At 56.8% G+C, this 25,842-nt stretch overlaps 2 protein-coding genes across 2 annotated transcripts; one reads left to right on the top strand and one right to left on the bottom strand.

Annotated features, from left to right (window-relative positions):
- Nucleotides 1-673: 673 nt before the first annotated feature.
- GRPEL1 (GrpE like 1, mitochondrial) lies at nt 674-8,443 on the top strand. Its single transcript, XM_004383500.2, has 4 exons — nt 674-805; nt 3,321-3,483; nt 4,807-4,888; nt 5,968-8,443. Exons 1-4 carry the CDS (start codon nt 744-746, stop codon nt 6,312-6,314), a joined length of 654 nt encoding a protein of 217 aa, XP_004383557.1. The 5' UTR covers nt 674-743; the 3' UTR covers nt 6,315-8,443.
- A 1,677-nt stretch (nt 8,444-10,120) lies between these two features.
- TADA2B (transcriptional adaptor 2B) lies at nt 10,121-25,836 on the bottom strand. Its single transcript, XM_004383499.2, has 2 exons — nt 25,548-25,836; nt 10,121-11,181 (listed from the first exon to the last, which is right to left on the bottom strand). The coding sequence occupies exons 1-2, from the start codon at nt 25,815-25,817 to the stop codon at nt 10,189-10,191; spliced, it is 1,263 nt and encodes a 420-aa protein (XP_004383556.1). The 5' UTR covers nt 25,818-25,836; the 3' UTR covers nt 10,121-10,188.
- Between the last annotated feature and the right edge of the window lie 6 nt (nt 25,837-25,842).

Genomic DNA, 25,842 nt, shown 5'->3' with positions numbered 1-25,842 from the left:
CACAGATACAGTTCCAGTCCCCTTAACCACCACCCCGGATTTCCTTCGCCCCTCCTTCCTCACCCCCAAAAGCAGTCAGCATCAGGGAGTTTTCCCAGACGCCTTCACCGTCGCTTTCTAAAATACCTGAAATGGCCATTTTGCTTTTTTCTTTGCCCCTGCGCCTGACTGGTCATTCATGTCACAGCCGAGGGCTGCGTGCCCGGCACCGTTCTCTCTGCGGGGACGTGGCGGGTACAGGGCAGGGGCCTGCCTCAGTCCCGAGCTCACTTTCCCGAGACGCGAGGCCGGAGGGGCGATGGAGGCCTGAAAAGCGTCGTTCACTTGGCTACAGCGGGCGAATGTGCGGCGGCCTCGGTCTCCTCACGAAGAAATGGCGCAACCAGGCCGCCGCCGTCCGAGATCGCGCAGCCGGAACGCCGGCACCTGGCACGGGATCCGCCCACTCCCCTCCGCTCCCCTCCGCCCCGCCCCATACTTCCTCCCCATTGGTTCTTCCTTGGTTACGTCCCGCCCACAGAGGCTCCTCCCCTTGCTCCCTTCACCTTTCACCTCTTCACCTTCTGGGGCTCCCGAAGGCCTCAGACCCCGCCCCCGAACTGCAGGTATTGGTGTGCTGTCTGTCCATCATAAAAAATGCGCTCTCGGATTAGCTGACGGGAGGGTAGGTGGGCGGGGAGGCAGGCACCGAGTCTGCGCGGGTTGCGCAGCCCGAAGGCGCGTGCGCAGTGGCGGCAGGCGTCATGGCGGCTCGGTGTGTGTGGCTGGTGCGGCGCGCTCTCCCGGTCTTGGGGCGGCCTCTCAGGTAAGGAGCACCACTGCCTCGGCTGGGGGCGCAGATCCTCGGGGCGCCTCTGCTCTGGCAGCGGCCCTTGCCCCGATTTGGGCGGGCCCGGGAGCTGGGTGTCCATGGGCCCCGAGTGGCCCCGGCCGGAGAGCCGGAGGGTTGGCGGACCGCGGGGCCGGGGAGGCGCGGGGTCGTGGGACCGGGGGACCACGGAGCCGGGGGACCGCGGGGTCGGAGGGCCGGGGGGATCGGGAGACCCGGGGTGGGGGCGCGGGGTCGCGGGGCCCCGGGATCGGGGTCTCCGGTGGAAGGGTCGGTCCTCCCACGCTGATTGGCCGCTGCGTGGGCGCCCGGAGACGCGGAGCCGACAAGCGCGGCCCCGAGGCCGAGCGGCCAGCTTCCTCAGCTCCCCGCGCCCCGTCCCCGCCCTGGGCTGTCCGCTCGGCCGAGTCCTCCGCCGCCTCCGGAGCCTCGGGTCAGAGGAGCCGCGGGGCCTGTCCGCGGGCGGAGGAATCACTTGACCAAGCGCGGCGGCTCCAGGGGAGCCGAGCGTCACAGAGTCGGGACCCGTCGTCTCTTGTTTTTCTCATTTTTTTAAACGCGGTTTCCGGTTTCTGAAAGTTCTACTGCCTTACCTCAGAAGTTCGTTTAGCGTCTTCTGTGTCGGAGGGAAGGGATTTGTTAGAGAAGCTGCTCTGGGCAGACGTCGGGGCAGAAGCCGGTGGGTAAGACGCGATCTGTCCCTCAGCTCACCCACTGGATGGGGACACCCGGCAGGTCCATCCAGTTGCCAGTGGACTAAATTATATAAAACAGAAGTACGCGGCTGCAAAGCTTGGCGACCCAGCTGCAGCACCTGCATAGAAAGGCTTTTTTCCCTTAACAGTGCCCCATAGGCTAACAAGTTCCCGGGCGATGCTAATGCTGCTGGTTAGAGACCAATTCTGAGAACTGCTAGTGGAGTAATGGTTCTCAAAATTTACTGTTCGTAAGAATCACCTGGGCATCTTGTTAAACTGTAGATTGTGATTTAGTATATCTGGAGTGGAAATGCAAATTTTCATCGGGGTTTGCACCAAAACCAACCGGTTCAAAGCCCTGCCAGTAGCACATCCATGGCGACTCATAGGGACCCCGTAGGACGAACAGAACTGCCCCTTAGGGTTTCCAAGGAGCAGCTGGTGGATTCGAACTGATCTTTTGGTTAGCAGCTAAGCTCTTAACCACCGTGCCAGCAGGGCTCCATGGCACATCCAAGAGACAACAATTCCTTTAGTAGCGGCACAACACTCCAGATTGTAGACGCAGCAGCACTGTCGCCAGCCTGTCACCGTGCAGGGCTGCAGCAAACATCCTTGTCGGTGCAAGCTCAGGTGCTGAGAGCTTTCTGTTCATTTGGGCTGTCTTTTTTCATCTGGGAAAATATTGAATGGTGTCTACTTTCAGATTGGACTGTGACCTAATAAAAAGAGTGCCGCTGGTCCTGGTGAAGAAACCTGGGTTTTTAAGACTATTCTGTCGCTCATTGATGGCTTGTGACCTTGGGTATAGAGCTTAACCTTTTTGGTGTGGGAATCCGATTGGGTAATACCCAAGGTCACTTGATAGTGAGTTTTTGCGTTTGCCTGTTTCCATCCTGTGCTTTCTCACTGCCATGCCTTGGTGTGAGCTGTCCCTCCCCCTGGACTGTGTGCTGGCCTGTCCCTCAGAGCCTCTGCACACAGCCCGTCACATCTTCTGTTTCCCTGGGTGAGAAATGTTCTCCCACTCTGACACTCCAAAGCACTTGGCCTCCCTTTTACCACCTTTAAACCCCGAAGTTATCTTTTTTGCATGACTGTTAAGTGCCCTGTGGCAAAATCTCTGCTGGTCATTTTTGTAATCAGCAGCGGCACTGGGCCTCACCCAGGAGTAGCTCCCCATAGCACATGGCAGGGGCGGGTTTGGATGGCATCGCTTCAGGAGGACGAGTTTGGGATGGAAAGAGGAGGGTAGTGGTGTAGCCTTGATATGTGGACATACCAGGCTAAGCGTGTCCTGCAGATGTTCTGTAAGTAAACAGCTTCTACGTATTAAATAGAGGGCGGTGGGGGCTCTGTGGTAGAATTCTCGCCTTCCATGTGGGAGTTCCCAGCCAACGCACCTCCTGCGCAGCCACCACCGCTCTGTCATTGGAGGCTTGTGTGTTGCTGTGATGCTGAACAGGTTTCAGCGCAGCTTCCAGACTAAGGTGGACTAGGAAGAAAGGCCTGGTTATCTAATTCCAAAAATCAGCCAGTGAAAACCTATGGATCACAGTGGTCTGATCTCATACCTGGGGTCGCCATGCGTCAGGGCCAACCCCACAGCAGCTAACAACAACAATGTATATCAAATATGATTTGCCTTTACTAGATCTAAAGAAGTCGTCTCCTCAACAAATCAGTGGCAAATAGTTTAAAATTATCCCAGCTTTCTAAAACCATACCTCTGGCTTTAACAAGCAAAATAACAAACACAAATCTTCATTTCCAACGTGCGGCCTTTTCCGTAGGCCCGCTCCCCGGTTGCTGTGCACGGCCACCAAACAAAAGAACAGTGGCCAGAACTTGGAGGAGGACTCGGGTCTGAATGAACAGAAGGCGGACCCTCCGTCCGCAGAGAAGGTGCTCCTGGAGGAGAAGGCCAAGCTGGAGGGGCAGCTAAAGGAGATGATGGTAAGGCCTGGCCGGCTCTGCAGGTGGGCACCGGCTGCTGGTGTGAGCTCTGCCGGGGGCGAGACACAGGGTTCTTCAGCCAGCCTTCGGTCAGCGTCCGGGTGTTACTGATGCAGAGGCCAAGTTCCAGCACACTCCTGCCATTTGTCCAAGTCTTTGTGGCTCTGGTTCTGTCATGAGAATCATCTTTTTGTGCTACATAGATTGTAATGAGTTAAGGCCTAAAATGGTCTTTTCAAAGGAGGGATTCCTGGGAGGGTGGTTTAAGCCACCGGGTTCTGGGGAAGGAACTAAAGAATGACAAGAGCTGGGAGTAGGGGTGTGGTTTGGGGGTACTCGTGGGAGTTGGGAATTTTATGAACTAGTTAGTAGTGTGGATTATAGTGTATATAGATGAGCTCCACGTGAAGAAACATGGGTGGCGAAATCAAGTTCTCTGAGGATTTCAGAACAACATGAAAGACTTAAGTGCCAGCACTGTTGTAAGCTCTTTATATATATATATTAACCCTCATGATCCTCTGAGTAAACTGCTAACACCCCACTTTACAGATGAGGAAACTGAGCCACAGAAAGATTGCATAAACCTCCCTACGTCACCTAGCTATCAAGTGGCAGAGCCGGGATTTAAACTGGGATAGTCTAGCATGGAGCCCGTGCTCTTAACCACGGCCCTGTAGTGTCTGAGGATTGAAAATGGATGGACTTTAGATGCCCCTGCAGACTAACCGAGTAGGTGTTACAAGTAGACAGACTCGGGAGGTGAGGTGACAGGAGAGGTGAGCGGTGAGGAAGTCACCAGAAGTTAATGGTGGTTACACAATAAATGAAGTGAGTCGCCTCTGGGCGGCGTCCGAAACAGCAAAGGCTCGTGGGTGGGGAGAGGCCTCCGTCCTGCCCACACGCGTCGCTCACCCTCAGCCTTTCCTCCAAGGGGTCGTTGCCCCCACGAGGGTGCCAGGATTCCTGACTGAGTTGGGAATCCTGCTGAGGAACTTGGTGGCCCTTCTGGAGGGCTGATGAGAAGGTGAGAAGCGCAGCAGAGGTGGCCTTCCCCTGTCCTCTTCCCTCTGCTGTGTGTTTGGATGAGGACAGGCTGGGGCTGCAGAAGGACTCACACAGGGTGGCTTCTTCCCACTCGACATGGTGACACTTTAAGGTTCTTCTCACTGAGCTGCCCTCACTGGACCGAAATCTCAGAGTAGTAGCAGACGTCACTTGGGTTTTAACTTGGAGTTTGTCCCGTAGTCACTCTTGATTCCTTTACTTCCCTGTGGGCCTGTTCTGTTTTCTCCACGTAAACTTTGTTTCTGTTTTCGTAAGGAAAAATACAAGCGCGCTCTGGCAGACACCGAGAACTTGCGGCAGAGGAGCCAAAAGCTGGTGGAGGAGGCAAAATTATACGGTGACTGAGCCTCGGATGACGCTGGTGCTGGGGGGGGTTCCGTGGGATGGGGAGGGGCGCGTCCAGCAATAACAAGGGGGGCTGGCCAGTGGTGGAGGGCGGAAACTGCCCGTTGCCCTCGCGCTGGTGTTCTAAGATGGACCCGCTTTACTGCCGGCACATACTGAGAAATAGACAGCGCTCAGCGGTGGTGCCGCCCGGCGCAGGACGAGTTATGCTCAGCAGGAACCCCAGTGAGTCTGCCTCAATAGACGTCTGCTTTCTTACCGACACCAGAGTCTGTCTCTGAGGGCCCTAAAATGTGTGCATTACTGCCTGTCACTGTTCTTGTCACTGGCCCTCCCGTTTTACAGTTGAGATCATCGAGGTTGACAGAGCTTAAGCGACTTGCCCGTCACAGGGCCGGTGAGGCCTGGCTGCGGCACTGAAGCCAGCGCCTCCGACTCCGCTGCCGTGTCTTCATGCAGCGGCAAGTTAGGTGGGACCTTCCCCGCGTTGCAGATAAGGGCCGGTGGCTCAGAGTGGGGTTCAGTGGGTGTCCAAGGTCAGACAGGCTGAGCGGCCGCACGGAAATGGAAGTCCAGGTCTCTTCTCGCCAGTCTCTGGCAGCACGAGCGAGACATGGGGTCACTCTGGCAATTCTGCTACCACCGGGTCGGGAACTGTCACCACCCTCTGGGGCCAGAGAGGTCAGGTGACTTGACACTACACAGCTGTTAAGGCACCCAGCTGGTAGGGTGCCAGACCCTCTGCTCTTGCCGCCTGTGTGCAGTACGGTTTCCCGTGGGAGCTGTCCTCTTTGGGGGACGCTGTCCCCATCTGTCTAGTGCAGAATTGCAGGGGAGATGGTTCTGTAAGTTTTCAGCTGCCTGTTTTCTTCTTCCCTTCATTGCATGAAAACAGACATTCTTCATGCCTCCTTAGCCCTGGTCTCATCCAGCAGAGATTTTTGTTAGTAAACTATAGAAATCCGGGGGAGATGAGCGGCAGTCTGCACAGAAAGTCAGCCAGCCGATGGCTGTGAGCCGCGCTGTGTGGTCGGTGTGGAACGAGGCTGACTTTTCCTCTCGCCTCTGCAGGCATCCAGGGCTTCTGCAAGGACCTGCTGGAGGTTGCAGACATCCTGGAGAAGGCCACGCAGAGTGTCCCCAAGGAGGAGGTGAGCGAGGACAACCCCCACCTCAAGAGCCTGTACGAGGGCCTGGTCATGACTGAGCTGCAGATCCAGAAGGTGTTCACGAAGCATGGCTTACTCAAGCTGAACCCTGTGGGGGCCAAGTTCGACCCCTACGAGCATGAAGCCTTGTTCCATGCGCCGGTGGAGGGCAAGGAGCCAGGCACGGTGGCGCTGGTCAGCAAGGTGGGCTACAAGCTGCATGGGCGCACACTGCGGCCCGCCCTGGTTGGCGTGGTCAAGGACGCGTAGCTGCCGCTCAGGGTGGTCTGTTTTTCAGTCACTTGCTGTGACTCTCAAAAGGCTGGCCCACCCGCTCTCACCTATGACTACTTTTGGCCCTTTCCCACACCTTGTTGGGAAGCTTTCGTAACCCGTGGCTAAACAGAAAACTAAGCCGGTTGCAAAACTGTGCCGTTGGACGGACTCCAACTCGGAGGTCTGTCGGTTGATTTTTAGCCCACGATTCCTAGACCCACGTACTTAAAGAGGGCCTGCGGGACACTACGGGCCGGTAGAGTATCATGAATCATGCTGTATCTGCTCAAACTGGTGTCGTAAAGCTTAAACGAATAAAGCGTCTTCAGGAATCCTCGTCTGGCTACCTGGACACGCCGTCTCTGCGTCTCTCTCCTGCAGCTCACTGTCTTGCGTGAGTTGCTGGAACCCCACGCCTGCTACATGTCACTCAGTTAAGAGAAGAGGCAAGAGTGAAAACGTTTTTCTTGCCAAAGACATTTTTCTGATCTTTGTGAGGAATGGATACGGGCCTGTGTAGAACTAGTTACTGTCTAGCTGCTGAAAATGACTGGCTCCAGCCGCCTCTCTGGAGGTCCGATGCGAACGTTGACACTTAACAGTTCTTGCCATCTTCGTTTTGCCCGTAATTGCATTTGACAAAATCCAGTCTTTCTGCAGTTGTCATCTACATGCAGAAGTGGTTTAATCTCTTTTCAGATAGTGACTAACAACCTCGAGTTACATTCCCAGTAAGATGGACTTTCTCGGAGGGAGGGCTGTGTGCTTGGCAGACTTTACATGTAAATGTTTCAGTGTAAGATGTTATTTCAGAGGATTAAAGCCCTAATATATTTTACCTTCCCACTTTGATAACTATGTTGGGAGAGATCCTGAGCCACCAGGGAACAGGTGCCTTAGCTTGGCCTTTCTGCTCCAATCCTGAGATCACGTAGTTCACAAAACGCGCGAGAACGTGCGTGAGCGGCTGTTCTGGGGGCGGGGGAGCCACTTCTTGGCATTGGGGCATGGGTGGGCCAGCAGGCACTAGGAGCCACAGCACGACGCGCGTGCACCCGCCTGACAGGCGGCCTGGCCCTCCACTCCCGCTTTACATTCGTTCTCGTCAAGGGCGCAGTGAGAGATGGACTGACTGAGGTATTGCTTCTGAGAGGGCCGCTGGGACTGGAGGGTGATCCTGTGAGGTTCATTTACTGCTGAAAAAGGTGGCATAGTCAGCTTTGTTTGATTTATAACTTTGAAAGACAGTATTCCCATGAGATTCCCTTTTACACCATTTTCCTCTAAGCTGCCTTAAGTTATTGTCAGAACCTTCCAGAACTCGCAGCAGCCCAGTGTCCTGGGGAAGGCATGCTGGGAGCCAGAGCCCTGCCCTCATCCAGTGGAGCTCGCCTGTCACATGGAGGCGGGGCCACGGGTCTTCAAGCCCGCTCCAGGAGGCATGCAGCCCCCAGCGCAGCTGGTCAAGGGCACAGAACACACCACGTAGTCGGGGCAGCTTGCTGGCCAGCAGCCCTCAGTGAGTCCCAGTCACTTAGGGGCGGCAAACGGGAAACATCATTTAATAATGTCTGCCTTTACACAGAGCTAAAGGCTTGGTCACAACACTCAGTCACTGCAGTGTGGAGAACCCGAACCAGCTCCGTGGGGTCCCAGTGCCGGCTTGCAGTCCCGGCTTGCAGACGACATCTGTGGCCGTGACGCTGCTTCTAGAGAGGGAGGCTGGCGGGAAAGTGTTTCCACTTATCTATCAGAAGGCCACTTTGACTTGTTTTTTGGAGAAGCTGGTGTGATACGTAAGTGCTGGGCTGGACTGCGTCCTGCACTGCCTCTGAGGGGTTCAGTGCACGTGTGCGAGATGTCTGTGGGGTGCCCAGGTCACCCTGCAGCGGTGACACCGTTCCCAGCTTGCCCGAGACGTGAAGGGGTGACAGTGACCTCTGGGTCTGGGTTTCAGTAGTTCTCGGCATGTTGGCCATCACAGCACTACCGGGAATAGCTGAGGAATCACCGACTTTCTATTCAAACTTTTACCGCTGGTTTAGGTTTTGGAAATACCTGAAATGGGATCACGGTGGTCTGAACGGGCAGGGGGTGAGGATGAGTAGTGACGACAGCTGGACTGAGGGAGAGGCAGCCAGTCCCTGCTAACGTGCCAGCACTGCCGTGATTTAACCATACGTTCATCACGGTGCTTTATGCAGGCTTACGCAGGTTCACGCAGGTTCTCCACGCCACCCAGATGGTGCACTAAACCCGCCTCCGCTCAGGGCCCGGCCGGGCAGCAGCCACACATGCAGGCTGTCACTGAACTAGGACTCCGTGTTGTAGAAAATCAAGGAACAAGACGCCGGTGTAGCTAAAACCAGCGGTTCGCAGCTTCCGTGCACACCAGTCTTTGAGGGGGTTTGTGAAAGCACAGTCCCTGACCCAGGAGGACTGTTGGGTCCCCAGTGACAGCCCCCCTTTGACAACCGCCAGCTCAGACAGCTGTGAAAACACCAGCCGTGTCACTCGTCGGCAGTGGACAGTCTGGGCCGTATCCGCGCGGCAGGGATGACGCGGAGGCCCTGGGACGGTCACCCCGTGGCGCCATACTCATGTTGGCAAACTGAAGCTACAGGATTGACACAGTGCCCCAGAGCCAGCGCGCAGCGTCTCAACAAAAGCCATGTGCGAGTACTTACAATGTTTTATTTAATGGTGAAAACCTCCCTTAGGATAAACAGGGTTAAAAAAAAAAAAAAAGGAAAAGGCACCATAATTAAGTTTTCCTTGGAATCATGAGGTTTTTTTTTTTTTCTTTCAAATAACTGCTTTAATGGAACCTCAAGCCCAAACATCCTGGGAAGTTAACAGTCTTGGTACCGACGGGCAGGAGGGGCAGATGCTCAGAGCTCCGTGCCAGAGACAGTCACGTGGACTCGCTCAGCCGGCCGTGGGCGTGCAAAGTCTAAGCAGTGGGAAGACGGGGCCTTCAGGTCACAGGAGGTCACCGTGCGCGGCCCTGAGAGAGGCTCTGGGAACAACCGTTAAAGAGGCCTGTGAGGTTGGACTTGGGCAGACGATCCGAGGTGCCCCATTCCCTGCGCCGGGGCTCCCACGGGGTTGTTCCTCATTCTCCTGGCTAGTCGGGGGGGGGGGCGGTGACACCCTAAAGAGGACTTAGTCTGGCTACTGTGGTCACATTCTAGTGAGACAGGTATTGCAGCGGGGAGGAAGATCCCGGAGGAAGCTAACCTAGGACTCTCAACTCTCAGCCTCCCGGCCTTCCCAGGGAGACGCAGCCTCAGCAGACCCCCGCCGTGGACGTGCTTCTCGTGGGGCCTGGCCAGGCACCGGGCAGGTGAGACCCTGCCCTTCCCCAGGTGAGGCACGCCCATAGTCGTGTGCATGCTCGAGGGGCCGCGGCGTCCCCGCGGGGTCCCTCCTCGCGAGGTCTCTGAGGACCCTGCTGTCTCACGCGTGCGTGCAGGAGGCGCTGCCCCGGCCGCCCGTCTAAAGTGCTGCGTGCCCGGGCTGTGCTGCCAGGGCGGCAGCCGTGGGCTCCGAGGGGCCCGGGCGGCTCGTCTGCCGGGCGGTCACCAGGGCGCCGCCGTCCACGGCACGGTCGTCGGTGCTCAGGGGGCAGCAAGCTCGCAGGATAAAGGAGACTCTCCACTCTCGCAGCCTTCTCCAGGCGGACCACTCAGCGGCACGCCACCGTCTGAAAGTGGGACTTCCAGGCCTGTGTGTGACTACTGCTCCTCTCAGAGGCCGTGGGAAGAACCGCAGAAGAGGAACTCGGTCCCACTAAACAGAGCAACAAGGAGCGAACACGGCTCCTCCCGCCCCTCCTCCCCCAGCCCCGTGCGCCCGAGCGCGGGCCTCAGGCGGCGTCCCTGGATATCCAGCCGCTCTCCGTGAGGAAACTGAGAATCCGTTTCTTCAGGACCTTGTCCAGGTAGCTGGGGAGGCGGCTCTTGGCGGGAATGCCCTGCCGCTTCTGCAGGTGGTCTTTGATGATGATGGTCTTGGCGGTGACGTAGCGCGCGGGGCTCAGGTTCAGGGAGCTGCACAGCACCTTCTCGCGGTCCGACAGCAGCTCGAAGCCGGGCAGGTGCTCGATGGCCGCGAACTCGCCGTCCCGGCCGTCGTCCTTGGCCCGCTTGGAGGCGGCCAGGCCCCTGTTCTCCTTCCTCTTCTCCCGCTTGTGGCGCGCCGCCTCGTACTCGGCCGACTCCTCCAGCTTGGTGATGCCGTTGCGCCGGTAGCGCTGCAGCTCGCGGATCTTGGCGCGCAGCACCTTCTCCTTGTGCATGTTCTCGAACAGGTCGTCGAACTCCTTGCAGGACATGAACTGGTACAGCGGCCGCAGCTTGAGCCGCAGCTCCTTCTCCTCCTTGGTGACCTTGCGCTTGGCGGCCTTCTCCTTGTCCTTGCGGTCCTTGCCCAGGAAGGCCGGCACCAGGTTGTAGTCCCGGGCGATGTTCTTGCGCCGCTGCCTCTCTCGCAGCTTCCGCACGTACATGTCCACGTGGGCGCGCTTGAGCTCGATCTCCACGTCGTCGTCGTCGTAGTTCACCGACAGCCCGCTGATGAGCGTCTCGGCCTCCTGGTCGTACTCGATCTCGTAGTCGTCACGCAGCGGCATGTAGCCCAGCTGCTGCTGCTCGGCCACCGAGATGTCCAGCGGGGGCAGCGGCGTGGTAAGGCTGGGCGAGAGCGGGCCGCCGCCGGGGCACGTGTGGTCCGTGACGCGGTTGGGGATGGTGTCGGGAATGCAGGCCTTGCCCAGGTTGCCGTGGATGTACATGCTCACATAGTGCTCCATCACCTCCTGGGGCGTGCGGGACGCGCCCACGTGAGCGGCCATGTCCTCCTGCAACAAGAGGGCACAGCCAGCTCAGACCCACTGACGCTTCCCAACAGCCTCCCGTCACCCTGGTCCCTGCCTCCCAGAGGTCACTGGTTCCACCTTCCCTCCCGAGCAGCCCACCGCAGTGACCCAGGGTGGAGGACCCTGAGCTGCCCGTGTACTCGAGAAAGTGACAACCCAGCGGGGTGGGACGGCTCGGTCACAGCTAAGTGGTGGCAGCACCGAGACCAGGGCCCCCGTCTGACACCTGCACTCCTCATCGTTCCTCAGGACACCGACTGGGAGCCCCACCCACTGCTGGCGGGAACGCAGATGGTGCTGCGGCCCTGGAAAACCACGCGGAGGTTTTTTCAAAAAGTTGAACAGAGCACGTGACCCAGCCATCGCCATCCCAGGCGTGGACCCAGAGTGAGGGCGGGAGGGCAAACAGAAATGACACCAGTGTTCACTGCGGCACCTCTCACAGGAGCCCCAAGGTGGAAACAACGGAAACGTCCCTCAGCAGAACAGAAACAGCGGGGTCCGCCCACAGCGCGGGAGCCCGCTCAGCCACAGAGAATGAAGTCCTGAGGGCGCTACAGTATGGATGGACCCTGAAGACAGCACGCTGAGTGCAGTCCGTCCGTGCCAAGGAGACAGACAGCGCACAACCTCACTTCTGTGAAAAAAGCAAATCTACAGAAGCCAACGACGGTGACAGTTACCGGAGCGGGAGGGGGGTGAGGAAGGAGAGGTTTCTGCTCCGGGGGCACTGAGTTTATGTTAATGGTGGTGGGAGAGTTTGGAAAACGGGAGTGAGAACGGGCACACAACTTGAAGGATGTAATCAGCGTCCCTGAAGTGTGCGTGTGGACACCGCTGAGGGCCTCGGGCTAGCAGCACCTAGCTGGCACTGCCATCTTGGCGGTAAACCCCACGCCTGTCTGGGTGGAACAAGGACCCTGAGGCCTGTGCTGCCCGCCGCCTCCTGCTCACACTTCTCCTTCCTCGGCCACGGAACAGACGCGTCCGAGGGACGCACAGGAGAGTCCAGAGTCCCCGCCCGACTCCCCACATCCCGTCCACCAGACTTGCCGCCACGCAGAGTAGAAGGGCAGTGCCGTCCAGCTGGCCCCCACGTGGGCCTGTCCTCCCGGACGCAGTGGCTCAGAGGGCAGCTGAGAAGGAGGCTGTCGTTTCTAACAGCATCCACAGCGCGCGACCAGCTGGAGCCGCCCCAGGCCTAGCGCCTTCACGGCTCCTGCAGGAAGGTAACCCACGACACACGTTTATTAATGGCAGGAAATTGTATACCGCCCTCAATCTCTTCCTCTGCCGAGAGGCCTCTTCCTTAAAGTCGACCACGAAACCACTTCAGAGTGATTCCCGCAGTGCGGCTCACTCGCCAGCAGCCACTTGTCAGCGCCCCGTCCCCTCCCACCCCAGAGGGCTGCTCCTCGCAGCTGCTGCCCCTCGCCTGCCGGGCGCGAACGGGCACTCCCACCCAGCAGCACTCACCCCAGCTGCAGGCACGTGGCCCCCAGCACGGCCAGACCAGCTCTGCACCCCGGGCCAAGCGCACCCCGAGAAACCACCAGCTGTGCCTGCCGACGGCGGCGAGACGCAGGGCCTCGTCTGCCGGCCACCACTCATTGCCGGCACTGTGGGCGTCACTCCAAGGAGGAGGGAGAAGGCGGTCCTGAGACACAGTCGGGGTCTCCGAATGGAAAAGGGCAACGTTAGGGTCAGAGCTGGAAGCAGATTCGGGCCTGGAGACGGCACGGCTTGTAGGACGTCTTTAAGAAATGCACAGCACAAGCCCGCTCTTTACATTTTCCCAGGAGGCACCTGGAGAAAAGTCCTACCATGCCTATCGCCAGCATGGCCCCCACTCTGAGGCCTGCACCCCCGGGCGTCGCCGGCACCCCACCCACCACCTCATTCTCGCCTGCTCTCAGGATCCACGATGATGCCAGGGGAGGGGCAGGGGCCACACCTGCAGCGGCGACACCACTGAGGCCGCACGGGGGCACCAGCCAGGCCGCCAGCGAGTGGCCGTGGTCCAGCCCCCCTACTCCCCCTTGACCAACACTGGCCCCGGGGCAGAGAACCACTAGCCAGTGACAGAGTGGCACCCAGCCCCATGCTGGGAGGGACAGCCTCGGCGGGCAGAGCCCTGGTCCTCAGCACCAGCTTCTGTCCCAGCCGGGGAGGGGCCGCTGCCCATGCTGCCCGCTCCATCTCCGGCACCCCCCACAAGCGCGTGGGCTCCCGCTGTGCGCCCTCACGACCCCAGCATGGCCGGGCTCCCGTGTTACAGGACGGAGTGAATGCAGAGGGCTGGCTGCTGACCCGGGCCCCATGTGGGGACGAGGCCGTGGCCCAGGGCTCCGTCCTGTGAGGCGCACAGGGAGGCTGCCCGCTGAGCTGCACCGTGAGCTCTGAGCGCCCGCTGAGGACGGACATCACATCCCAAAGAGTGGCTGGAGCCGGGGTGCAGTGTCTGAAAGGCCCAGGGCATCCACACGCTCGGTCCGCGCTCCTTTCAGCCCCAGCATCTGGGAGGGGCAGCCGAGTGTGTCACGGCGGGGGTGCAGGGCCACTGCCAAGCCTGGTCCTCCCTCCACGTGGTCACGTCCCCACTCAGCTGTTTCCTCTCTCAGCCGCGTACTCTCCCTGCACAGCCACGTCCCCCAGCACGGCCTCATCCCCCCTGAGCAACATCCACCATGGCCACGTCCACTCCAGCTGTGCCCTCCCCCAGCACAGCCACGTCCCCGTCAGCCACGTCCCCCCAGGCACAGCCGCCTGGGTGAAGGGTGAAGGGTGACCAGCATCTGCTGTGGGCATGCCCAGAAATGCTGGGATGTCGCAAGACACCAGGCAGCCTGGGCCGCACGGGGAGGCAGCCTCACCACCGCACACCTTCTTGGGACCCTTCATGTTTTCAACTTCACGGCTGTAAAATTAAAGAAAAGCCCCTACTAGACGTAAGCACCACGTGAAGGGCTTGGGCCCAAGACTTGGCTGCTTGAACGATTCGTGAACAAGCAGCAAATCCGAGTGACTGGCCGGGGCGCCTCAGCATGTCACAGTCACGGCAGGCAAGTCCATCCCAGGTGGGAGGGGACCGCAGAGGTGGAACAGCTGCAGGCAGCCGAGACGCCCCAGCCCAGGTCTGCGGGCGACGGTGCTTTTACACACACAACGGTGGGAGAGACAGACGCTGGGGAAGCTGTGGGAACTCGGTGCGCTATCTTTGCAATTTTTTTGGTAAATCTAAAATTATCTCAAAATAAAGTTTTTTTAAAAAAATTAAGTTAAACTAAGCCTCAGAATCCTGTTTGAGGGGGTGTAAGATTTACATCCACCGTTCATCTGTCAGTTGGTCGTACTGTGGGGGCTTGCGCGTTGCTGTGATGCTGGAAGCTATGCCACCAGTATTCAGATACCAGCAGGGTCGCCCATGGCGGACAGGTTTCAGCTGATCTTCCAGACGAAGACAGACTAGGAAGAGGGACTCCGCAGTCTACTTCTGAAAAGCATTAGCCAGTCAAAACCTTATGAATAGCAGCAGAACATTGTCGGATATAGTGCCGGAAGATGAGCCCTTCAGGTTGGAAGGCACTCCAAATACGACTGGGGAAGAATTGCGTCCTCAAAGGAGAGTCGACCTTAATGATGTGGATGGAGTCAAGCTTTCAGGACCTTCATTGGCTGATGTGGCATGACTCAAAATGAGAAGAAATAGCTGCAAACATCCATTAATAATAGGAACGTGGAATGTATGAAGTATGAATCTAGGAAAACTGGAAATCATCAAAAATGAAATGGAATGCATAAACATCGATATCCTAGGCATTAGTGAGCTGAAATGGACTGGTATTGGCCATTATGAATCAGACAATCATATGGTCTACTACTATGCCGGGAACGACAAACAGAGAAGGAATGGCGTCCCATTCATCATCAGAAAGAACATTTCAAGGTGTATCCTGAAGTACAACACTGTCAGTGACAGGGTAATACTCATTCGGCTACGAGGAAGACCAGTTAACACCACTATTCAAATTTACGCACCAACTACTAATGCTAAAGATGAAGAAGCTAATGGTTTTTACCACCTTCTGCAGAGTCTGAAATTGGTCAAACGTGCGATCAAGATGCACGGATAATTACTGGTGATTGGAATGGGAAAGTTGGAAACAAAGGATAGGTAGTTTGGAAAATATGGCCTTGGTGATAGAAATGATGCTGGAGATCTCATGATAGAATTTTGCAAGACCAAAGACTTACTCGTTGCAAATATGCCGATGACACAACCTTGCTTGCTGAAAGTGAAGAGGACTTGAAGCACTTACTGATGAGGATCAAAGACCACAGCCTTCAGTAGGCATTCCACCTCAACATAAAGAAAACAAAAATCCGCACAACTGGACCAATAAGCAACATCACGATAAATAACAGATTGAAGTTGTCAAGGATTTCGTTTTACTTGGATCCACAATCAGCACCCATGGAAGCAGCAGTCAAAACATCAAATGATGTATAGCATTGGGCAAATCTGCTGCAGAAGACCTCTTTAAAGTATTAAAAAGCAAAGATGTCACTTCAAGGACTAAGGTGTGCCTGACCCAAGCCATGGTATTTTAATCACCTCATATGCATGCAAAACCTGGACAATGAATAAGGAAGACCGAAGAAGAATTCACACCTTTGAATTGTGGTGTTGAAGAATACTGAATAGACCATGGACTGCCAGAAGGAACAAATCTGTCTTGGAAGAAGTACAACCAAAATGTTCCTTAGAAGCAAGGATGGTGAGACTACATCTTACATACTTTGGACATGTTATCTGGAGGGATCAGTCCCTGGAGGACATTATGCTTGGTAAAGTAGAGGGTCAGAGGAACCCCTCGATGAGATGGACACCGTGGCCGCAACAATGGGCTCAAGGCATAGGAACAATTGAGGGGACGGCACAGGACTGGACAGTGTTTCGTTCTGTTGTACACGGGTTGCTATGAGGTGGAACCGACTCGGCTGCAACTAACAACAAGATTTCCATGCAAAATAGTAAAAAATAAAAAACCCACCACGGTGGTAGGTGAGAAGGTGTGTGGAGAGGGAACGCTTCGGGGCCCTCTGTGTCCACCAGCGAGGCCATACCCTGTCAGTGGTCTCACAGTGTCAGTGGGGCGGGGGGCACTCGCTCAGTGGTCCCAGCAAACATCAACTCCTCAGGTTTAGGGGATGGCAGGCTGACCACTGACCGCAGCCTGCACCAGACTTTGGCACATGAAAGCTATCCTTCTTCATGTCCACGGGGATCTGAGTTCCTCCCCTGGGCAGGCGGGCAGCCACGGGCAATGCCGTGCCCCATTCCTAGTCAGCACACTGGGGAGGCTCAGACTCTCAGATGGACATAGGCTCTGTGGACTCACAAAGCCACACGTCAAAGGGGCTAGAGCCTTGCCCACCAGGATCCCCATCACCCATCAACATTAACCACCGCCTAAGGGCAGCTGAAGTCCACCAGTAGGAGAGCCAACCATCATCAGCTACACGTGACAGAGAATCACCCCTGGGATTCCAAGTCGGCTTAGTGATCCATGAGAACAAGCTAGGTTGTGGAGAGTGGGGTCACAATGGGATAGTGCAAACCCAGAGCAGTGACAAACTGGGAGTATAACCGACGCGGGGGGGTGGGGTGGGTGGGTCTGTGGAACCAAGTCACAGTAACAAGCGCACTGAGCACAGCAGTCACTACTTCTAGTTACAGGCTAGACGGCTTCTTCTTCTTGAGACTTGCCTACCTCCTGCAAGTGAGGAGACAGTTCTGTCAGTCCATGAGTGTCACCATGACATCAGCATAGCAATGAGGAAGGCCAGTTATCCCTTTGCCCATTCAGAGTCGAAGCTTTTGCTTAATCTGGATTAATGGATAATGGATGGCTAGATGATGGTGGGTGCATGGATGATAGCAGGATAGACGGATGGTGGGTGGATGGATGAGTGATGGAAGGATGGATGGATAGATAATGGAAGGAAAGAGGGTTGGATGGATGGAAGGATGGATAGATGGTAGGATGGATGGTGGATGGATGGGTGGATGGGTTGTTGGACGGTTAGATGGATGGATGGACGGATGATGAATGGGTGGGTGGGTGGATGGCTGGGTGGTTGGGTATGCAGGCAGAAGCAACAGAAGTAGATTTGGGGGAATGAGATTTGGAGAGACAGTTCAACTTAAGTACGACTGAAAACAGGGAACGCAACTGTGTACTGAAGTGTTTTTCCCCACCACAGCACACAGTAACAGGCGTAAGGAGCCCAAAGTCTATAGAGACACAATTCCAGGGCTTGTTATTCCTTTATGCTTGCTTTTTTAAAGACAAAAGTAAAGACTTGCTCTTTGTAAAAAAGATGAGGAGAGATAGGAATACTGTTCCCTTCAAGTGCTTTGGGGAAAAAGAGGAAAATGTGCCTCTTCTCCAAGGACACTGGACTGGACAAACTGACAGAGGCCAAGACTCAGCCTCTCCAGAAAAAGGAAGGGGGATCCTAAATTAGTAACTGCTCGCCCGTCGGGTTCTTTGGCGGTCTTGTCTCCTTCCGGCCTTTTCTTGCTCACTAGTACAGGATTCTGGCACCTAAGCAGGGACAGGAAGAGCAGTTCAAAGAAACTCACATCCTGAGAGAACTCCTCGTGGTCAGCCCCACCAGGAGGGAGTCGCCACAGGCAGAGTGGGTACACTCAGGGTTCTTCTTTGCGTCCACCTTGCCACGCTGGTGACCACCACGCACGACCACCATCACGCCCGGCCACGGCCACCTCTGTAGCCAAGCCCTGCTACTCTCACCTGGGCGACTGCACCCCAGCCACCCTCCCAACTTGTCCCCCACACAGTTCTTTCCTCAAGCACAAATGCAGCTGGGCCACTCCAACGGGCGCCGTCACGTGCTGCACAGCCCCTCAGCCCCAGCCCAGACAGTCTACGGAGAAGTTTCAAATCATAAGGACATACAATTATTGGTCTCTACTGGTCTGGAGCAAAAGAAAAATAAGAAAACCAAGGATTCAAAGAAGAAACTAGTCTATGGGACAAATAGTCTACACGAATCATGTCCTCATCTACCTGAGACCGGAACTAGATGGTACCCGGCTACCACTAACGACCGTTCTGACCAAGGACGCAACAGATAGTCCCGGATAGAATGGGAGAAAAATGTAGAACAAAACACAAGTTCTTTAAAAAACAAAAAAAAAACAGACCCACTGGACTGGTTGAGACTGGAAGACTCCCCAAGACTGTCGTCCTGAGATACTCCTCAAACCTTGAACCAAAACTAACCTGAGATCACCTTGTGGCTAAATAATAGATCGGCTCAAAAAATAAAAATAGATCAGCTCATCTGCACATACTGTGCACCTTTAAAAAATCTCCTATATGAGACCAAATGGTCAACAATTACTTTAAAACAAAGATGAGAAGGTAAGAGGGCAGGGAAACTAGATAAATGGAAATGGAACAACCAGAATGGAAATCATGAGAATGTTCATGCATTGTGAAGAACATAACCAATGTCACTGACCAACTTGAATAGAAATTGTTGAGTGGGAACCTAAACTTCTGTGTAAACCTTCAGCGAAAACATAATAAAATATTATTAAAAAAAAAAAAATCAAAGACAAAAGATTGATTTCTGCTTGAAGCTAAATCTTTTCAATGTAAAGGACAGTACTTCAATCCAAGATCATGTCGTTCCTATTTGGAAAGTATTAAAAATAATCTCTCTTTTATGAAATGGCAATTAATAGTAAGTACTAGTGGATTGTTTTTTTTTTCTTAAAAAGGTCTTTACTGGGGGAATTTTAAAGTCAGCCTCCAAAATACTCCTTTTCAGTTTCACTGGTCTACAGAATCTGAAAGTCTGGGAAGCTCTACTAATCCATCAGCATCAGCCAAACTCCTTGTGTGCCGTGCAGGGCCCTTCAGAATCTGTCCTTGGCTCCAGTTCCGTCCTTGGCCCAGCTACATAGCGCCCAGCCGCACGCCGCACGATGCCTCAGCCACACGACTTACAGCACCCCAGCCACACACCACACAGCTCCCCAGTGGCACACCACACGGCGCCCCAGCCACAGGCCACACGGCACCCCAGCCTCACGGCGCCCCAGCTGCACATTGGCCCGGCCACACGCCACATGGCGTCCCAGCCACACAGTGCCCCAGCCGCACGGTGCCCCAGCTGGACATGCCCTTGAGTCTGTGTCCAGGCTCCAGAGCTAGGCTGTCCTTTATAAGCTGTGTCATCTGAAAAAATATTTAACCTCTCTGTGCCTGTCTTCTCTCTCCTCATCTAAACGATGGCAATGGTAACCCTACCTCCTACAGGCAGTTAACGCACGTCAGCACTGAGCCCAGGGCCTGGCACACAGCTTGCGCTCTACAAATGCTATTACTCACATAAAAAATAATACACAATAAAATATCATGATTCCTGCTACTCAGGTCACCTCATCCAGGTTCAAATCCCGGCCCCATTGCTTATGTCTTAGTCATCTAGTGCTGCTCCAACAGAAACACCACAAGTGGATGGCTTTAACAAAGAGAAGTTTATTTCCTCACAGTAAAGTAGGCTACAAGTCCAAATTCAGGGCGTCAGCTCCAGGGGAAAGCTTTCTCTCTCTGTTGGCCTTCTCATAAACCTTCCCCCGGACTGGGAGCTTCTCTGCGCAGGGACCCCACGTTCAAAGGATGCGCTCTGTTCCTGGCACTGCTTTCTTGGTGGTATGAGGTCCCCCTGTCTCTCTGCTCACTTCTCTCTTTTATATCTCAAGAGATTGCCTCAGGACACAATCCAATCTTGTAGATTGAGTCCTGCCTCACTAACACAACTGCCATCCATCCTCCCTCATTAACATCACAGAGGCAGGATTTACAACATATACGAAAATCATACAACACCAGGAATCATGGCCCACCCAAACTGATACACACATTTTTTCGGGGACATAATCCAATTCATAACAACTTACTAGCACTGAGATCCTTATCCTCTCAATCTGCCTGCTGATGTGTGGCCACCAACAGGGCTGTGCCAGAAGGAAATAAAAACAGTAACAGTCGCCAGTCCTCTTGCACATACTGTCTCAGTTCGTGCTCACAGCCACCCCCACCGGGCAGCAGCGAGACTACCGCATCTTACAGGTAAGAGCTGAGCAACTGACCCAGGTCAGGACCCAGTAGCCGCCGAGCCGTCTGTCCCGGGCGGCTGACTGCAGAGCTCACATCCCCGCCCGTGCTGCCTCCCACACGTCGGGGTACACACAGAGTGGTCTGCATGCTAGCAGCTTCCTGACATTAACAAAAAGGCCAAGCAATCCCAGACCACGAGGCTTCTGCCTTTTTTTCTAGAAAAGCCACAGTGAAAAACTGCCAAGCGCGTCCGCTGACGAGGCAGCTCAGCCAAGCTCTAAGCTCCAGAACCCAGGGCAGGAGGTGCCGTGGGCGGGAGGTGCCGTGGGCGGGAGGTGCCGTGGGCCAGGCATCCCTCCAGAACACAAGGCAGGTGGTGCCGTGGGCGAGAGGTGTCGCAAGCGAGAGGTGCCGTGGGCGGGAGGTGCCGTGGGCGGGAGGTGCCGTGGGCCAGGCGTCCCTCCAGAACACAGGGCAGGTGGTGCCGTGGGCGAGAGGTGCCGCAAGTGAGAGGTGCCGTGGGCGGGAGGTGCCGTGGGCCGGGCCGCTCCCTGCTCAGAGTTAGAACCAGGGCCTTTCATCAGAACCAAAGCCTGAGGCCCCAGAGCGTTGTCCCTAAGCCAAGCTGGCCATGCCACCCAGTCGTCCCGCTGCCAGAACCGGTGTCGACACAGGAGAGGTTGCCGCCTGGGCTGGGGGCGGGGAGGACTCCTCTCCCGAGTCACAGGACAGCGGCTGCTGTGGTTCCGGAAGCGGGGAACCTGGAAGCGCCACAGTGAGGCCATGAGCAGCTGGGACAGCAGGGACAGAATGCACACTAACTGGGGGGAGGGGAGGCTGAAGTCAGGGCGGTGCCAGGCACCCTGACCCCAGGCTGTGAGCGGGAAGCCGGCTGCACAGCGCTGTGGCACGGTGACCTGCTCAGCCCCCCACGCACCGGTGAGGTCTCTGTTGCATGCGAAGCCCCAAGCAACTTTGCGTAAACTGTTCCCAGCCGTCATCCTCAGACTCCAGCCAGCAGGGCTGGGGGCTCTGGGTCTGGTCATGGAGTCAGAAGTCCTGGGTCACAGGCTGGTCCATGCCCATTCACTGGGTCCAACCCTCCAAGCCCACAGGAATGTCCTTGTTTTAAGGGGGGGGTCCTGCCTGCCTCAGGGCTAGGGGGTCTGAGGGACACAGCCAACGTCCAGCAGCCAGCAATCGCCCAGTCTGGAGCAGCTTTGCACCCCAGGGGTGCCCTCGCGGCCGGGCACACAGTGTTTCAAAATGGGACCTCACTTCTACTCCTCAGCCCAGATCCCCGCCTCCTGCCAAGCTGCCCAGCCCTAAACACATCAGATAACCAGACCCAGAGAGCCAGCCGCCTCTCTCCTTCCACCTGAGGGCGTCCGCAGCACCACCTACTGAGGCACACAGCTGTCACCAGCGTCCTCCACGAGGCACCCGCTGGGCCCTCTCTGCATGTGGCACGGTGGCTGGCGTACAGCGGGTTGTGGCTGAGTGAACAGCTCTCCGCACACGTGGTCTGACCTGGCCTTGCGGACATCCGTCACCTGAAAAGGGAAAGCTCCATCACGCCACCCCTCCAGTAAGGGGCCTGCAGGTCTGCACACGGGCCCTTCAGTCTGCAAAGAACGCCGCCCACTGCTCTCCATGGAATTCAAACCTCGCTCACAGCGGCCCTGAATCCCACTCGCCTGGGGTCCTCCTCAGACAGTGACCCTGGTGACTGTTCAACTCCTCGGGCTACTGTGACTCTGGCTTTTCGGCTGTAGCCCCGGACTGTCTAAGCACAGGCCACCTGTGTGTCCCCTCCCGTCTGAGCTGGTCCTCATGGCGCCCCCAGAGCTGGCTGCCATGGCTCTCAATGACCCAGTGATCCAGCTCTGTGGGCCACTGTCCACCTGCCAACTCCTCCCCACCAGAGCCTCGTAGTCACAGATGTCTCAACACACAGTGGCAGACGTGGGACCGTTTGTGTCCCCAAGCCCTCCTTGCCTCCTGCTAACACTCCTCGGCTATGCCCATGGCCCCTGCCCTGGCACACAGTGTCACTGACACGGAGCCAGGCCTCAGCCACAAACCCCGCCCCTCTGTGAATCCCAGAGCAGGTCAGTGTCGTTGTCTGCAGCCAAGAAATCAGGATGGACACAGCCTGCACCGTGACATCACTGTCCCCAATTCCCACACTGCCCCTTCCTGTGTTCACCCACTCAGCCTTGCCCTCCCCCAGCGCACGCCCACACGCACCCTCCTGAGCCACCATCCTGTCAGCCCTCCTGGCCACCCACACCTGCAGCGGCCCCTGCAGCTCCTGGTCCCCGGCCCACATCACTGAATGCTCTTGGTGAAGGCCCAGGCTTCGGGATCAGACAGGCCTGCACCCAAACCCTGCCCACCTCGTGAAAAGTAACGGCACCCTGGACAAATGGCCCAACCTCTGACCCACTGCTGTATGTCAAGAGCCGGGCCCAGTGACTGGCACACGCAAACAGGTCATAAAAGGGAGTGGCTCATGTGCACACATACGCACGTGCATATCTACACGAGAGAACCACAGTCCAAAGCTGAGAGCCGCAGATGCAGAATGGAGCCCGGGGGGGCAGAGCAACGGGCCCAGGACAGCGCAGCCAGAGAAAGAGAGCCCTCACTACTTGGCCTGTGCACCTGGAGGCTTCTTAGGAATGCAGACGCTCAGGCCTCACCCTGGGGCCAAGACCCAGAACCTGCATTGTAACAGGCTCCCCAGGTGACTGCGTGCACACCAAGGCGGAGGACTGCTTTGGAGAGAGGCCTCCCCACTTCCAGCCCACGCTTCTTCCAACACAGCACCGCGTGTTCGTCTCCAGCGTCCTGCTGTTATGCAGTTGGGGTGGTTAGAAGCCCCCATGCAAAGCTGCTGGGGAGACTCCCAGAGGCGCTGAGCGCTCACAGGTACCAGGCGCTCAGTAGGCTCGCAGCCCGCCAGCACCTCAGCCACATGGAGAACGGCATGGGGGGGGCACAGACACTCAGTACAAGGACCACGGCCTTGGTCTGGGAGACGGGCGCTCGGACAGAGGGATAAAGAACAATCGGGGCAGCGGGGGACAGGGAGCCCCCACTGGCCAGGGGTCTAATCTGAACGGACCCGGGAGCCATGGAACGGCAACAGAATGTGGCTTGTTTTCCAAAGGTCACTCTAATTACAGCACGTGGAGAGCTGTGGGGACAAGAATGATGGAGACCAGCTCGGAGGCTCCAGAGTGGTCAAGAAAGAGATGACATCAGCCTGGACCAGGGCCATGAGAGCTGTCAGGTGCCGGACATGCTGTGAAGACGGGCTGCAGGGAGAGGTGAGAAACCTGGGTCACATGGAGCTGCCATGTCCCTGAGATGGGCGGTGAGGACACCAGGTGGACGGTCTGACACAGGATGGAGCTTAGGGCAGAGATCAGGACCACACGATTAAAGGCTTTAAGCTCCTTGGAGATGAGGACGGGTCACCCCTGTCCTTCATCCCTTACAGCCCCCACGAGGCAGATGTAGTGACTGGATGCCGACTCACAGCGACGCCATGTGACAGGAGAGAACTGTGCTCCATGGGCTCTTCACTGGCTGACTTTTCAGAAGGAGATTGCCAGGGCTTTCTTCCGAGGTGCTTCTGAATGGACTCAAACCACCAACTTTTTCGTTAGCAGCCAAGCACTTAACCATCCGCACCCTCAGGGGGTCCCAGCTGCTCAACACGCATCAGTGAACAGCATCAGTGACAACGTGAGACAGTTCCTGGGAACTGAGAGAACAGATGCTACTCTGTGGAACGGGTTCTGGTCCCCAGAACGGGTCACTTACAGAGCAAGTACAGGCAGCAGGGAGAGTGCTGGGTCCTCTCTCAGCAGCCTGGGAGCAGGGTCAGTGCAGTGGGGGGCTGCAGCCCCAGCGTACCAGAGGAGAGGTCTCAGATGCCCACTTCTCAACCATGCTCCGAAGACGGCCACGTGTGTTCGCTGGTGATGGGCCAGGTTTCCCCTTCCTGATACAGACGAGAGTGTGCCCCTCTGGAGCACAGAGACCTCCTCAGAGCCCATCTGGAGAAGAAGCTCTGCTTCTCTCTCTCAAGGAGCCCGGCACGCTATCCTGCCGAAACCAGGCCAGCCTTACCTTCTCCTCCAGAGACAGTCTTCACTGAGATGCAAAGAGGGCAAACACCAAGGACCCCTGCTGCTTGTTCAGGACCGTTTGTCATATACTGACCACTCACAGTACAATGTCCTGGCTATCTTCCCAGTTGCTGTCAAGTCTTCATGACTCACAGTGGCCCCATGTGTGTCAGAGTAGAACTGCGCTCCACAGGGTCTTCAGTGGCTGATTTTTCAGAAGTAGATCCCTAGGTCTTTCTTCCAAAGCGCCTCTGGGTGGGCTCCAACCTCCAGCCTTCTGGTCAGCAGCCAAGCTCGTTAACCATGTGCACCACCCAGGTGCCCACAAAGGTGGTGCATGAGCAGGGTGCCAACAACCAGAGCGAGCAAACGGGGCCACAAACACACGACGGACAAACCCCAGGGTGTCTGTGCAGCCTGCTCTCCCCCCATAACCTTCCTGACCCTTTTGTCAAGTCGGCCGAGAGGCCTACCTCCACCACCCCTACGCAGCTCAGGCGCCAGGTTCCCCCGCGGCCAGCACTCACTCAGTACACCCCATGAAAGGTGTTCCTAAAGATTAGGAAAAGGGTTCTGTGGTCAGAAAGCCCGAGCTCCTGGCTGTGCGATCTCGGGCGCATTAATTTCACCTTGCCGAGCCTGAGTTTCTCCATCTCTAAATAGTTAGCTGGGCCTGCCTTACGGGCCTTCTGTGGTGCAGGCTGAAGTAGCAAGTCAAATGCTCACTTTCCCTATGGGAGGGGGGTCTTTCCCAGCAGTGCCCCGCAGCTGGGAGGCCCCTCCGTGGAGCGCAGTGGGCCTGGGATCAGTGTCTCCAGCCCCGGGGTCAGGGTCTCCATCCTGGGGTGTCCATCCCGGGGTCGGGTCTCCGTCCCGGGGTCCCTGTCCTGGGGGCGGGGTCTTCATCCTGGGGCTCGGGTCTCCGTCCCGGGGTCAGTGTCTCCATCCAGGGGTCCCCGCCCCGCGGTCAGTGTCTCCATCCAGAGGTCCCCGTCCCAGGGTCCCCGTCCCGGGGTCGGGTCCCCAGCCCCTGGCGCGAGCTTACCCAGTTCCCGAAGCCGAACTGCTCGATGGCGTCCAGCAGCAGCTGCTCCTCGCGGCTGGTCCAGCCGCCCTCGGCCTCGGGCCCCCAGAGCGTGAAGCGGCCGCCGTCCACCAGCTGGTAGCCGTGGTAGCGGCGGTGGTGGCCGATCTCCGCGCCGGCCGAGAAGCACTCGGGGCACAGCTCGATGTCCTGGCACTCGGTGCAGCGGAAGCGCAGCGGGCTCACCTCCGCCAGGCAGTACACGCAGTACTTCTTGCCGAGCTCCGCCATCTTCCCGCGGGGCGCGCCGCCGCCG

The sequence above is a fragment of the Trichechus manatus genome, unplaced genomic scaffold (genome assembly GCF_000243295.1).
Source record: "Trichechus manatus latirostris isolate Lorelei unplaced genomic scaffold, TriManLat1.0 scaffold00111, whole genome shotgun sequence".
NCBI lineage: Eukaryota > Metazoa > Chordata > Mammalia > Sirenia > Trichechidae > Trichechus > Trichechus manatus.
The sequence above is the reverse complement of the archived record's forward strand: the minus strand, read 5'-3'. Positions and strand labels throughout refer to the sequence as shown.

What these genes read in the sequence shown, in the direction of transcription:
- GRPEL1 (XM_004383500.2), top strand. Translation starts at nt 744, where the DNA reads ATGGCGGCTCGGTGTGTGTGGCTGGTGCGGCGCGCTCTCCCGGTCTTG. An exon ending in GTCTTGGGGCGGCCTCTCAG is followed by an intron (nt 806 to 3,320) that starts GTAAGGAGCACC and finishes CCTTTTCCGTAG; the next exon opens with GCCCGCTCCCCGGTTGCTGT. An exon ending in GGCAGCTAAAGGAGATGATG is followed by an intron (nt 3,484 to 4,806) that starts GTAAGGCCTGGC and finishes TGTTTTCGTAAG; the next exon opens with GAAAAATACAAGCGCGCTCT.
- TADA2B (XM_004383499.2), bottom strand. Translation starts at nt 25,817, where the DNA reads ATGGCGGAGCTCGGCAAGAAGTACTGCGTGTACTGCCTGGCGGAGGTG. An exon ending in AGTTCGGCTTCGGGAACTGG is followed by an intron (nt 11,182 to 25,547) that starts GTAAGCTCGCGC and finishes CTCTTGTTGCAG; the next exon opens with GAGGACATGGCCGCTCACGT.